Source organism: Aquarana catesbeiana, linkage group LG05, assembly GCF_042186555.1.
Source record: "Aquarana catesbeiana isolate 2022-GZ linkage group LG05, ASM4218655v1, whole genome shotgun sequence".
Lineage (NCBI taxonomy): Eukaryota > Metazoa > Chordata > Amphibia > Anura > Ranidae > Aquarana > Aquarana catesbeiana.
In genome coordinates, this window is record NC_133328.1 from 223,819,178 (window position 1) to 223,834,651 (window position 15,474).

Below are 15,474 nucleotides of genomic sequence, written 5' to 3' on the forward strand. Positions count from 1 at the left end.
AAAAAATCTTGTTGTTGGGTCTGGACTGTGTATGCACAGTTTTGGAGCCCAATCCAAGGCTGAGCCTGGCAGTTTTATAAATGCCTGGCTCCGGAACTGTGAATGCACAGTTAAGAGCCGATGACAAGGGGAATTTTATGGGCACTTTTGTCCTGTCCACAGACAGAAGACCGGATCAGAGTGGGGGGTGTTGGGGGAGAGAGAAAGGGGTGAGAGAGAAAAGAGTTAGAGGAGGGTAAATATGGGGGTGAGGGAGAAGGGGAGAAATGAGAGAAAGTTGCAGGGGAGGGTTGAGAGAAAGTGAGCGGCGAGACGAAGAGAGATGAGTTGGGGGTAGGCAGAGAGAGAGGAGAAAGAGAGGGGGAAGTGTGTGGGGGAGGAGGGGACAAAGCTAGAGTGAGGGGCAGAAATGGAGAAGAGAAAGAGAGGAGAAAGGGGGGAGGGGGAGAACGCAAGCGAGGTGGGGAGAGTAAAGAGAGGGGGGGGGGGGGGGGGGGGGGAGAGAACACCTGACACCTCTTCAGCCCCCTGCATCTACTTTTACCCAGTGTAGACTGCTGATTGACCAACATATCTGTTTGCAGCAGTCTCTCGCCAGACAAACCCAACAATTAATGCCAACACAATGCTTCTACAGCTCTACACAAACACTCTGTCTTTGCAAATTTAAAAGAAGTTAAAGGGTCAAATCACCAAAGCCTTCTAAGTTATTTATAGGTGGATCCTGGTGGGATGAGTAAGCACTTGTCTTTTTATGTGAGAAGGGAAAGCCTTCTCTAGTGGCATGGTGTGATTTTCTTTCCAGATGTTCCCAAATAAGCAACTCCACATATGGGTTTCCCAACTTATCGAGCCAGATGTCACCCTTATTGTGCCTGATTTTGCATGCTTTTTCTCTCTCATGAATTCAACAGGTCACTGTCTTCTCACATTCAACCTGTGCCTTGCTGCTCCTTATGTGGTTCCAACCATCTCTGCACTTATAAACTCTTTGCAGTCATTGACGGTTCCCAGTCTCCCCTTACATTAGATCACTGACCATAGGCGTGCACACAGGGTGTGCCAGATGTGCCCAGGCACACCTTAATCACCCCATGCGCATTAGTGTTATCGCTCTGTGTAGCAGTAGGAACATGGTAATGATCTCCCTCTTACCTGCTCTGCCATAGAAAAGTGTTTATGCTCTTCTCTTTCACTGTGCCGGCAGGGAGATCAATGTTCAGGTTCATATATATGTAGACACATACACATACATGTGTGTTTGAGCTTAAGGGTGCACACCCTAATACAATAGGCTGCGCACACCTATGTCACTGACCCAGCTTGCAGGTTCTCCTTACCTCAAACTCCCAGTTACATTCTCGGAAGGACAAAGCAGGGAGGTGGAGCTCTAGAAGGTGGAGCATGTCTGGGGGAGGTAGTTACATCCCCCTCCGCTCTGAATGCTGGGGCCTGTGCATGCATGTCATTTGTAGCTAGGATGCCAGACAGTCCTAGAAACCAGTAATTTTGACAGCGGTGGACCGTGGCCAGCGACGCTGCCAGCCGGATTCGGGACTAGTTGTGAGTGTAAACCACAAGGGAAAGTCAACCTCTGAAATAAAGAACGTTGTTTGTAAAAAAAAAAAAAAATACAAAGTTATACATAGTTACAGAATAATCATATTTGTGATGCAAAAGTTATACAATTACATAGCAGTACAAATGAAGTATTGAAAATTCCACTTATAGACTATACTGTAATCTTGGTGCAGCAACATGTACACATTAAAAATAGTTGTGCACCCCGCTAAACTTGTAGTACCGTAAGGAGAGTGCGCCCATATTATTTATACTCCTATTTAGGCGGAGCTCTCCTTCAGTTCATCACAGGTGGAAACCAGCCTCTGTATTTTTACAAACCATTTTCTCCCATCCACGGACATTTATGGATGAGATGTCTATCAAAGTGCCTGGACAAGGGGGAGGGGCTGTATATGACGGTGCGCGGCGGGGAACACACAGCTATTGAAATGAAAGCTGTTATGTTCAACCTCTGATCAACCAGGCGGTGGCTCTCCTCTCCCTTCCCCTACACAGGTAGGCTGCATTGGGGACACAGGCTGCATTGGGGATGCATGGCTGCAATGGGGGCACAGAGCTGCATTTGGGGACACAAGCTACATTGGGGACACAGGCTGCATTGGTGGACGCAGGCTGCATTGGTGGACGCAGGCTGCATTGGTGGACGCAGGGCTGCACTGGCGGACGCAGGGCTGCACTGGCGACACAGGGCTGCACTGGCAGGCACAGGTTGCATTAGTGACGCAGGCTGCACTGGCGAGCACAGGCTGCACTGGCAGACACAGGTTGCACTGGTGACGCAGGCTGCACTGGCGGGCATAGGCTGCACTGGCAGACACAGCCTGCACTGGTAGGCACAGCCTGCACTGGTAGGCACAGGTTGCATTGGTGGCACAGGTTGCATTGGTGGCACAGGCTGCACTGGTGGGCACAGGCTGCACTGGCGGGCACAGGCTGCACTGGAGACAGGCTGGATTGGGGACACATAGCTGCATTGGGGACACAGATAAAGTTGTTAATATCTATTTTTATAACGTAATTCTGCATAAAATATTTAAGTGTAATTTAATGAGATAATTTATGAGGGCGTGTTAAGGGGTAGGATTAGGGGCGGGGCATGGTAGGGGTTGGGCGGGGAAACTGGTGGCGAGTAACCCATTGAGCTCTGTGCTACATAATTGTTTTGAGTCTGTAAATATACTGAAGACAGATACAGCCAGGCAATTTTCAGTGTGATGTCAGAAATGACAGCCTAGTCATTTCTTTAAGCACATATTTTCTTTAACATTCACATGATTGACAGAACGTTCATTTTATTGTCAAATCCGGCCTGTAAACTTGTGGACTTGGATCTGAATTTTTCTGTTTGTAGATATACTAACAAATTACGTTTAATTATTTTGTTTTCTGGAAGTTTAAGTTGACTTATTATTTTGCCTAAACTGTATAGTAGTAAACTATATAGTAGTTAACATTATGTTAATACAATATATTCTATAGATTCTGAATGGGGAACTGAAGCAGTTATATACAGCTATCACAAGAGCCCGAGTAAATTTATGGATCTTTGATGAGAATCTGGAGAAGCGGGCACCTGCTTTTGACTATTTCTTGAAAAGCGATTTGGTCAGTGTTGTTCGGACTGATAACAGTAAAGGTAAACTGACAGGTTTTGTCATTTTGTATTATTTTTCTTTTGTAGTGTTTTATTTGTAATGTATTAAACAGTAGTATACTGTGTGTGTGTATATAGTGTATGATTATCGGTGACCAGAGCAATTTTTGTTTTCTCATTTTATAATCATTTTTATACTGTTTTTATTTATAGCTATGACACTTTGTAAGTTACCCCCCAAAACACACACTTTAAACTCACAGGCTTGATTTTGTTCATCTCACAATAGTTGCAAAAATGTTTATCAAAACAATATTTTCTATAAATATACAACCCCCAATTCCCAGAAAGTTAGGACGCTGTGTAAAATTTACATAAAAACGGAATACAATGATTTGAAACTTTCATATACCCTTATTTTATTCACAACAGAAAATGGAAAACGTCAAAGGTAGGCTGGCCAGTTATATCCAGGTTTTAATACAGTCTGGGTATGTATCTTTCAGCATTGATGGTGCCTTTTCAGATATGAAAGCTGTCCATTCCATACACACTAATGCACCCCAATGACAAAAGCAGAAGTTTCTGCATCTATGTCACAAATTCTCAGACAAATAATGGCCTTAATACAGCCATTTTTGCACAAGGCTCAAAAATATCACGCCTCTTCTTCTACTCCCATTTCCCTATATTAGGCACATTAGAAGGACGAAGAGGACACTAAGGCAGTGTTAGAGGAAACTGTGAAAGACTTTTCCCTCCCAGGTTGCCACTATATTAAGTAAAAGCTTCTACATGCTTGCCAACATGGAAAAACTCACTGTTGCCATCCGCAAAATCTTCTGCAGATGGAGATTTTGGCTTGAAGATTCTTGCAGCGGCACTCTGAAGTTGGGTCCACCTAACTCTTGTTGAGCCTCTTGGCACAGTTATGTTTGCCTAGTTGTTGTCCACCCTTCTTATTCATTGCTTGCAGGGCCAGTGCTAGACTATTTTGCGCCCTAGGCAGGACCAGCTACTTGCGCCCTCCCGAAAAAAATAAAAAGCTTCTAATACCCTGTACACACGGTCGGATTTTCCCGACGGAAAATGTGTGATAGGACCTTGTTGTCAGAAATTCCGACCGTGTGTAGGCTCCATCACACATTTTCCATCGGAATTTCCGACACACAAAGTTTGAGAGCTTGCTATAAAATTTTCCGACAACAAAATCCGTTGTCGGAAATTCTGATCGTGTGTACACAAATCCGACGCACAAAGTGCCACACATGCTCAGAATAACTTAAGAGACTAAAGCTATTGGCTACTGCCCCGTTCATATTCCCGACGTACGTGTTTTACGTCACCGCATTTAGAACGATTTTCCGACAACTTTGTGTGACCATGTGTATGCAAGACAAGTTTGAGCCAACATCCGTCGGGAAAAATCCATGGATTTTGTTGTCGGAATGTCCGATCAATGTCCGACCGTGTGTACAGGGTATAACAGTGGGACTAATGTGGAGGGCTGGAGGGTGGATGTTTGCCAATGATGCCCCACAATTCAGTATACAAAATTTGCCCATATACTATCTACATGAGAGGGGGGTGGGGGGGGGGGATGAGAGATGGGGGGGGTGAGGGGGAGGGGATGATAGAGAGGGGGTAGGATGATGGAGAGATTGGGGATGAGAGAGAGGGTGAATATGATAGAGTGTGCATTGGGGATGAGAGAGAGGGGGAGGATGATAGAGTGTGGATTGGGGATGAGAGGTGGGATTGGGGATGAGGGGGGGGGGGGATGATAGAGAGAGTGTGGATTAGGGATGAGGGGGGGGGATGATAGAGTATGGATGGGGATAAGGGGGGGTGATGGATGAGAGAGGGAGGGATGATAAAGTGTAGATTTGGGGATGAGACAGGGGGGGAGGATGATAGTGTGGATTGGGGAGGATGAGAGAGGGGGGATGATAGAAAGGGTGTGGATTGGGGATGAGAGAGAGTGTTGATTGGGGATGAGGGGGGGGGGGTTGATGGATGAGAAAGGGGAGGGTGAGAGGGGGGGGATGATAGAGAGAATGGATTGGGGATGAGAGAGGGGGACAGGATGATAGAGTGTGGCATGTATTTTTGATTTTTTACTCAATAAAGGAAACAAAATTTTCTTGAGTGCGGCTGTCCAGGATTTTTCTCAAATTGATTGGTATATGCAATATAGCAATATGCTATATTTCAGTCTAGAGGAGAGGTTCATTCCTAACTGACCTGCCTGGAGAGGTGATATTTCTTTTCCTGCATGCGCCCTTTGCCGGTCCTCGGGGGGGGGGGGTTCAACAGATCCACTCGTCCTTCGGCTGCTGTCGGAGCTGGAAATGGAGACCGGAGAGGAGGTTTTGAGGAATCCAGCCTCAGGGTAGCTCTGCCGCGTCGGGGTTGCTGAGCCTGTTTCTCCTCACCTCTCTGGTGGTCAGGGAGCTCTTCTCCCTCCCAGGCACTCACATCTCACTGCTCCCGCTGTGCCTGCTGCGCTGCCACCGGTTCAGGCCTGCACAGGGTGAGTGACACATAGTCAGCAGCACTATTCCAGTGGAGCCGCGGCTGCCGGGCAGGCGAACCACATGAGTGATCCATCAGAGCCAGCGTGCACCCGCGCTAGGCAGCAGTGCAGTGCGCCCTAGGCGGCTGCCTAGTTCGCCTAGTGGGAGCACCGGCCCTGATTGCTTGGGTACATCCCAGGGTCTGTGAATTTCGACTTGCCTGTAAATTCCATATTTTGGAGTGCAGTACAGGACACCTTTCCTTCCATTCCTTGGTTACTTTGCATTGCTTTCTGCAAAGAAGGGGTAAAGGTTATAGGGAAGGTGCCCAGGGGGTGTGTCCTCAAAAGGTTTGTCAATGTCCATTTAACCTGAAAGTATAAGCCAGGGTCTATGAACACTTTGTATGTGCTTGTACTGTACTCCAGTATGGTATTTACAGGTAGGTCAAAATTCCTCTTTTGTACTCAATGTAAAGTCTTGTTCTTGGAGACCAGCGAGGGACACAGGTCCAACCACTCTGTTTGTGGGTGCCCATGGTGAAGATGCTGGCTCCGAAGAAAGAATACAGCGGGGGAAACCGTCAGGGATGAGCACACCGCTGGATTGTGGGACAGGTGAGTGGCTGTTTTTTTAGAACTCAGCAGCTACAGGTTTTGTAGCGGCTGACTTTTATTTATTTTTTTTACAGGAGACTGGAACTCCTCTTTAAAATCACACCTTTTAAAGGAGTGGTAAAGGCACAAGGTTTTTTATCTTATTGCATTCTATGCATTAAGATTAAAAACCTGTGTGTAGCAGCCTCCCCAGTACACCTAAATTACTTACCTGAGCCTCATCTTTCTCCAGTGATGTCCACGATTGTCTAAGCCGTCCGGAACACTCCTCCTGATTGGCAGTGGCACCATTGGCTCCCATGGCTGTCAATCAAAGTCAGTCAGCCAATCAGAGAAGAGAGGGGTGGGTCGGGGCTCCATGTCTGAATGGTTACACAGAGCTCTGACTTGGCTTGGATGCCCCCATAGCTGCTGGCTGAGGGGGCACTCGATAGGAGGGAGGGGCCAGGAGCAGCAAAGAGGGACCCGAGAACAGGAGGTTCTGGGCTGCTCTGTGCAAAATCAACTGCATAGAGGTGGGAAGTATAACATGTTTGTTTTTTATTTTTTTGTTTTTTTAAACAAACCTTTACAATCACGTTAATGTAATAGCAAAAATAGCAGTTCAGGAACCTAGTCAAAAACTGAAGCCAGAGCGGGTAATGAGATGAGCAGGATCATGGCATTGTCAGAAGCCAAAAATCAAGAGCAGGAATCGGAGAAGACATGCATAGTAACATACTGGAGGTGTTGACCACTCAAGGGCATGGAGGGAATGAGCAAAGCTATTTAAAATAGCCAACAGGGGCTGGCTGTAGACTGGACTAATGAGGCAGGTAATGGTAACCAGGTGAGTCACAGTGGAAACAATGGTAATTAACAGCTGAGCACTGAAAGAAAAGAGCTGCTAGAAAATAGCAGGAGTCCAGCCTGGACAGGAACCCAAAATTCCAATCCACATTTTGGAGCTCAGAATAATCAAAATGGCTCTGCAACACAGGACCCCCTTTATTCAAGGACACCCAATCGGGTTGAATCGGCCAATGCTACAGCTGTGGCCTACATCATTCACCTGGGGAGTAGCGGGAATCCTGTAGTGTCGACGAAGGCAAGCCTAATTTGATCAATGGGGAAATGCTGTCCAGTGATCTCTGTTGTTCATATCCCCCCCGGAGTGGTTAGTTGGAAGCCTACTTACCTCAGTCTTCACTGCCTGGACCAAGGGGAATGGGCCCTTTACCCTGACATCAACCTAATATGTGTGAGATAGGGGACTCTGGACGTGGATATCCTGGCCTTCAGGTTCAGCATCAACTGGATCAAAGATCTTCTAGCCCTGGCATCGACACTCTGATAATTCCCTAGACTCAGTTCAGGCTAACCTGTGCCTTTCATTTAGTGTGAATTCTGCCTCAACTGTTTGCAAAATAGAGCAAGAGAAGAACCTGTGATTCTGATTTCACCAAACTGGGCCAGAAGAACCCGCTACACAAACCTCTTTAGACTTCTTGGAGATGACCCCTGGTTCCTTCCAAATGGCATGACCTGCTGTCTCAGGACCCCCTTTCCACCCTGGTTCTCTGGCTTTGATGGCATGGCTGTTTAAGCCCAAGTCTTAAGAGACATATGGGTTTCTGAGTCTGTCATTCCCACCTGGTTAAGTGCAAGTAAAGACACTCCCAAGAAGATTTACTATCATACTTGGAAATCCTTCATTTGTCTGGTGTGAGCAAAGGCACTTTGATTCCAGAGATTACTCTTCACCTTCTATTCTGGCCTTCCAACAGTCAAGACATAACCAGAACTTGGTCCTAATGATTTTAGGTGGGGGTCCCCAACCACCGAGCCACGGGCCGCAACCTCTCTGCAGCCAGACCGCGAGTGCAGCGGACAGGCAAGCGGGCTGACGAGCAGAGAGATGAAATCTCTCACCGCCCGTCCTTCATCACCGCAGTTCTGTCCTCACTGTGCAGCGGGCAGCGGAGAGATTACATCATCTCTCACCGCTGTCACTGTTGCCTGCCACCAAATTGCCTTTATATTTAAAAAGTGACAAGCTGCACCTGTTATTTTTTGGTGGCAGGCAACAGTGGGAAGCTTCAGCTGGTGGCAGGATAGTGACAAGCTGCATCTGGTGGCAGGTGAAGTGGCAAGTGATAAGCTGCATCTGAAGGCAGGCGACGTGGCAAGTGACAACCTGCATCTGGTGGAAGGCGACGTGGCAAGTGACAAGCTGTGTCTGGTGGCCAGCGATGTGACAAGCTGCATCTGGTGGCAGGCGACAAGGTAAGTGACGAGCTGCATTTGGTGGCAGGTGACAGTGGCAAGTGACGAACACGGCACCCACTGATTCTGCACTATGGTGAGTTGAACTATTTCATATTTCAATTTAATAATGGAAATAATGCACTTCAGTCATCCTGGCACCATATCAACCATGGTGCCATGATGATGATTGAAGTGCCAACACCAGCTATTGCCCCGATAAATTCCACACAGCTGGAGTGAAAAAAGGTGCCAAAAAGGTTGGGGACCGCTGCTCTAAGGCACAGTTCTTGGCCTTGTCCATTCTTTTCCATAAACCTCCTGGATTTGTTTTCCCTTGTAAAGACCTTTTATTAAAGGTGTTTCTAGGATCATACCCTTACAGCACCCTTTTCTTCCTTGGGACTTCAATGTGGTTCTCTCTGGCTTGCAGACACCGCCTTTCAAACCCGTCAGGGAGCTCTAATAGGATTATCTCTTCTACAAGATGACCACCTTGGTTGCCATCACATCTGTCAGTTAGCAGCTCTCTTGTAAGGAGCCATTCCTCATTCTTCACATGTAAACTTACATCCAAGTCCCTCTTCTTCCTAAGATGGTGTCCATCTTCCACCTCAATAAAGACATAGTTCTTCCTACTTTGTGCCCTGCTCCGAAGCACCCAAATTAGATTTACCTTCACTGTCAAGACGTGGTCAGGACCATCAGAGTCTTCCTCAAACTATAGTTTCTATCAGGAAGAAGGACTTCCTATTTGTCCTATCCTCAGGACCTCGCAAGGGACATCCTGCTTCAAGACCACCATCGCTAGGTTAAGACAACCCATCTCAAGAACTTACACCCTACCACTCTCGCACGAATATGTCCTCATTCCACCAGGTCAGTAGGAGTTTCCGGGGCATTCAACCTTCTGTTGCCCAGCTTTTTAAGACCACCACCTGTTAATACCTTTTCCAAGTTCTACCAGGTGGATGTCCAATCTTCTACAGGTAAAATTTTCGGCCACAGGGTTCTTTCAACAGCACTTTGAATTTGGTATGTTGACACTTGGTATTGTTGGGCCTGTTCTGTTTGCCTTGTTTACCCACCGTTTTTATTCCTTACTTGGGGACATCAGAGGAGCTACAAATATCAAACCGGTGTTCTCTACTGTACATTAAGATGAGACATTTTGACTTGCCTTTAAATTCCATGTCTTGGAGAACAGTACAGGACACAACCCATCCTCCCCTTTGTTATTGTGTTACTCCATTATTTTTTCCAAAACTCAGGTTTCACAGAATTGGGTAGGGTTATAGGGGAATACCCAGTGGGCATGTCCAGTCACCTGAAGGTGATCAGTCTATAACCCAGGGTATATGAATATCAAGCCTGTGTCCTGTATTGTGCCTGGAAAAAGTATTCATATGCTTAAAATTTTCCACATTTTGTCACGTGACAACCAAAAACGTAAATGTTATTTAGGTGATAGACCAACACAAAGTGGCACATTCTTGGCCTAAAATAAAACGATGTGTGTCAGGAAACGAACACTGCACGTCACCCTGAAAATACCATTCCCACCGTGAAACATGATGGTGGGAGCATCATGTTGTGGGATGCTTTTCTTCAGCAGGGACAGGGAAGCTGGTTAGAGTTGATGGGAACATGGATGGAGCCAAATACAGGGCAATCTTAGAAGAAAACCTGTTAGAGTCTACAAAAGGCTTGAGACTTGGGCGGAGGCTCACCTTCCAGCAGGACAACGACCCGAAACATACAGCCAGAGCTACAATGGAATGTTTTAGATCAAAGCCAATTCATGTGTTAGAATGGCTGAGTCAAAGTCCAGACCTAAATCCAATTGAGAATCTGTGGAAAGACTTGAAAATTGCTGTTCACAGATGCTCTTCATCCAATTTGACAGAGCTGGAGCTTTTTTGCAAAGAAGAATGGGCAAAAATTTCACAGCAAAGCTGGTAGAGACTTAGGTAATTGCAGTGAAAGGTGGTTCTACTAAATATTGACCGGGGGGGGGGTCTGAATACAAATGCACGCCACACTTTTTTTTCAGATATTTATTTGTAAAAAAAAAATTTGAAAGCCATCTATCATTTTCCTTCCACTTGACACTTGTGTGCCATTTTGTGTTGGTCGATCACATAAAATCCCAATAAAATACATTTACGGTTTTGGTTGTAACATGACAAAATGTGGAAAATTTCAAGGGGTATGAATATTTTTTCAAGGCACTATCTGTTTGGAGAAGGTTCTGTACATAAGTGGGCCATCCGGCAGTGCTCTGCTTAACAAAGTGACTACAAGTCCTGTAGAGGGCGCGGTTGCGCTAAGGGGCAATTTCTCTTTGGATCTACTCTTGATACTATTAAGTAAACTACTGGTGCAAGAGCACTCATGTTCATCAGCAGAAGAAGCCTAAGGAAATTACTGCAAAGTCTTTTCCCTCCTTTTCTGTAAAGAAATGTCTCTTTCCTTTTCATCACTTCCACGCCTTCCTTGTTGATACTCCCCAAGCCTGTCTCCAAAGTCCACCGACAAGGTCTGGGATTCAACCTGCCAAATGCTCAGACAAGCTTCCTACAGCATTGAGGTGAACCCCCACTTTCTGTGGTGGAGAGATATTAACCTTTGTGGACCCCTGGACTGTTTGAATCCCAGGTGCTTGAGTACAGGATGTGGTACAGTGCATCCGGAAAGTATTAACAGCGTATTCACTGACCATCGGGTTCTTAGTCACCTCGCTGACTAAGGCCCTTCACCCCCAATCGCTCAGTTTGGCCGGGCGGCCCTCTCTTGGAAGAGTCCTGGTGGTTCCAAACTTCTTCCATTTATTGATGATGGATGCCACTGTGCTCTTCGGGACCTGTAATGCTGCAGAAATTTTTCTGTACCCTTACCCATATCTGTGCCTCGATACAATCCTGTCTCAGAGGTCTACAGACAATTCCTTGAACTTCATTGCTTGGTTTGTGCTCTGACATGCACTGTCCATTGTGGGACCTCCTATAGAGTGGTGTGTGCCTTTCCAAATCATGTCCAATCAACTGAATTTACCACAGGTGGACTCCAATCAAGTTGTAGAAACATCTCAAGGATGTTCAGTGGAAACAGGATGTGCCTGAGCTCAATTTTGAGTGTCATGGCAAAGGCTGTGAATAGTTATGTACGTGTGATTTATTTATTTTTATTTTTTTATTTTTTATTTTCTTATAAATTTGTAAACATTTCAAACAAACTTTTCATTTTGTTGTTATTATGGGGTATTGTTTGTAGAATTTAGTGGAAAATAATTAATTGAACCCATTTTGGAATATGGCTGTAAGATGACAAAATGTGGAAAAAGTGAAGCGATGTGAACACTTTCCGGATACACTGTATCTCAGGCCGGCAAACTGCAGTTTCATTGCCTCCTCAGTTTCTCACCTTCAGCCTTCCTATATCTCTGCACAGAATAGCAGATATCTATCAATACCTCTTGATTCTTCAGAATCAAAGAGTTATTGCTCCTAATCCCATGGAAGAACTATTTCAGGGATTCTGGTCCAACCTGTTCACCCTTCCCAGACCCAAAGGGGGCATCAGCCCCATCTTGAAACTCAAAACAATGAATGTTTTCATTCGAGTTCACAAATTATGCCTGGAATCCACTAGGTCTGTTATCACCTCCTTTTACAAGGAAGGCTTTCTATTCTGTGGACACCAAGGATGCGTACCTGCAAAACCCCATGTTCCCAGCACATTGTTTCCTACATTTTGCTTTTGGAGCCAGATCTCCACAACACAACATTCTAGAGTCATGGGACAAGTTCATCAGGGCCCTGGTTTTGCACCAAAGACCAAGTTGTTCCTGGCTTAGTGGCACAGAAATCTGGCTCTGGAGTTAGGGACGTCATTCCTTCCTTTCATCTTTTATAACATACAGTTGTGCTCATAAGTTTACATACCCTGGCAGAATTGATGATTTCTTAGCCATTTTTCAGAGAATATAAATAACAAAAAAACTTTTCTTTCACTCATGGTTAGTGTTTGTCTGAAGCCATTTATTATCAACTGTGTTTACTCTTTTTAAATCATAATGACAACAGAAACCCAAATAACCCTGCTCAAAAGTTTACATACCCTGGTGATTTTGGCCTGATAACATGCACACAAGTGGACACAAAAGGGTTTGAATGGCAATTAAAGGTAACCATCCTCACCTGCTTGTAATTAGTGTGTGTGTGTGTATAAAAGGTCAATGTGTTTGTGGACTCCTGACAGACCCTTGCATCTTTAAGCCAGTGCTGCACTGACGTTTTTGGATTCTGAATCATGGGGAAAGCAAAAGACTTGTCAAAGGATCTGCGGGAAATAGTAGTTGAACTGTAAAAACAGGAAAGGGATATAAAAAGATATCCAAGGAATTGAGAATGCCAATCGGCAGTGTTCAAACTCTAATCAAGAAGTGGAAATTTAGGGGTTCTGTTGAAACCAAACCATGGTAAAAATTTCAGCCACAACTGCAAGGGAAATTGTTTGGGATGCAAAGAAAAACCCACAAATAACTTCAGGTGAAATACAGGATTCTTTGAAAACATATAGAAGAAAAGGAGACCTCTACCATGTCAGATGAAGAGTGTGGTGGTCCCATCCCTGGTGCAATAGAGCAAAGAGAAATACCCCCTGAATGGGGCTTTGAAAGACCACCAGCTCTGATGTAAGAATAAATATCTTTAATAATGAAATGTAAATCTATACAAATAGGTAAAAAGCCGTGTAACGTCTACAAAATACATACATTAAACAAAAAACCAAAACACAGAACAAAATCATAATATACAAAATGACATCAATACTCTCCAATGGGTAGTGTACCCTGATACCCGACGCGTTTCCAGTTTTTTAACACCTTCATCAGGGGTAGAGAGTGAGGTATAGTCAGATATATTTTAGTTCAATTCAATGATTCCATATACGAAAAGCAAAAGAGGCAACGGTTCCAGTGGGCACATAGATGAACGCCAAACCAGGATAACTGGATGCTTGAAATACACTGCGTTTCCAAAATGTGTATGGCAGTGAGTATGCTTGGCAGCGATCAGACTCCACCCGTAGGCAGTCAATGCTTATGAAGAATAATAAGGACAGGATATCGCTGAAGCTTCAAATGTAGCTACTTAGTAAGCGAATAGAATCCAAGAGTCCCTGATTTCACACGTCCTGTGGAAGTATAGATCCTGCGTGGAGCGTAGTTCCTCTGTCAGTCCCTTTAGCGATATTCTGTCCTTATTATTCTTTATAAGCATTAACTGCCTACAGGTGGAGTCTGATCGCTGCCAAGCACACTCACTGCCATACACATTTTGGAAACGCAGTGTATTTCAAGCATCCAGTTATCCTGGTTTGGCGTTTGTCTATGTTCCCACTGGAACAGTTGCCTCTTATGCTTTTTTCTTATGATTGCAGTGTGGGCGGGGCAGACACAGGGTACTGGGGGAGGGAGGAGGCAGAGAGGATTGAGCCCTCTCTCCTTTTCTGTTCATGTCATGGAGGGGAGGAAGGGGGGTTTTTGCTGGCTAAACATTGTAAGTGAAGTGAAATCTAATCTCCTAGATTTGGCCATGCTCCCCAATAGATGCTGCTGACCTACTATCCTATGAAAGCAGAAGAAGCACTGGAGGGCAGGCAGAGTGCAGCTGTATTACTCCGCAGCCTACAGTAAGAGAACTGCTACCGGAACTATAGAGGGAAATGCGGCCAGCTGCCAGCTTACTCCGCAGCTGCAGTTCTCATAGGTCGGTTTAGGAGTATAGACACTAATCAAAATTGTCTCACTGGCAGCACTGTCACTGCCAGTGAGTGTCCATTAGCGAACCCAGCCGTTTCACCATAAAAAAGCCCTGGCTGGCACAGGGGGTGATTAGGGTGAACCCAGGCTAGGGTTGCCAGCTCATACCTTTAAACCAAAACACATATTAATTACACAGGTTCTGTGGCTGATTAAGGTGGTAATTAAACTCAGTCCCTTACCTGCATTCAATTAGCCACAGAACCTGTGAAATTAATATGTGTTCGGGATTAAAGGGATGAGGTGGCAACTCTAGCCTAGGCACACCCCATGCGCACACCTATGTTTTAGAAGATCCTTGTGACAGATGCCAGCCTGTTGAGCTGAGGGCCTAGTCCTCATCCACAGAGTGGGCCACATGGGGATATTGTGTTCTACCTCAGGACCAGAGCTTGTGTTTTTTTTTTTGCACCCAAAAGCAATTTTTTTAAATTCTCAACTCTGAATAGGAACACAGCAGTAAATATCTAGAGGATCTTTTCCTCTTTCTAGCCAAAAAACTATTGGGCTTTAGTGCACAGAGCTAGTAGTTACATGGCGGTACCTTTTGATAAAATTTGGTTTTAGATTTGTTTCTAAACTAAAGGAGATGCAATTTGTTTTGGAGGGAGGAAAAAACCTAAAACCATTTTAGAAACCAAGTAGAAATGAATGAGAAAAAGAAGATATTCCACAACAAATATTAACATCCTCTCTAGTAACCAATATAAGAAGGAAATATGCTATCTACTATGTAATGCTATGTAAGCTTTATATATCTGCCCTCTACCCTTACTATGATGCACACTGTTTCTAATAATCAGTTTTGTAAATACCTTTTTTTTTTTTTAAACACTTTAATACTGGACATTTTTACCCCCTTGCTAGCCACATCAATTTTCAGCTTTCAGCGCTGTTGCACTCTGATTGACAATTGCGCTTTCATGCCATGCTGTACCCAAACAAAATTTGTATCATTTTTTGGGACAGAGCTTTCTTTTGGTGGTATTCAATCACCACTGGGTTTTTTATTTTTGGCTGAACAAACGAAAAAACACCGAAAATTTTTGGGAAAAAAAAGTTTTCTTAGTGTCCTTTATAAAGTTTTGTAAG

General features: G+C 44.9%; 1 protein-coding gene across 1 annotated transcript in view; it reads left to right on the top strand.

Annotated features, from left to right (window-relative positions):
- TRANK1 (tetratricopeptide repeat and ankyrin repeat containing 1) overlaps positions 1-15,474 on the top strand; it is a 273,379-nt gene that overhangs the window by 182,833 nt on the left and 75,072 nt on the right. Inside the window, exon 21 of the mRNA XM_073630592.1 lies at positions 3,064-3,220. Within this exon, the coding sequence (XP_073486693.1) occupies positions 3,064-3,220 (157 nt within the window). The remainder of the gene's footprint in view (positions 1-3,063; positions 3,221-15,474) is intronic.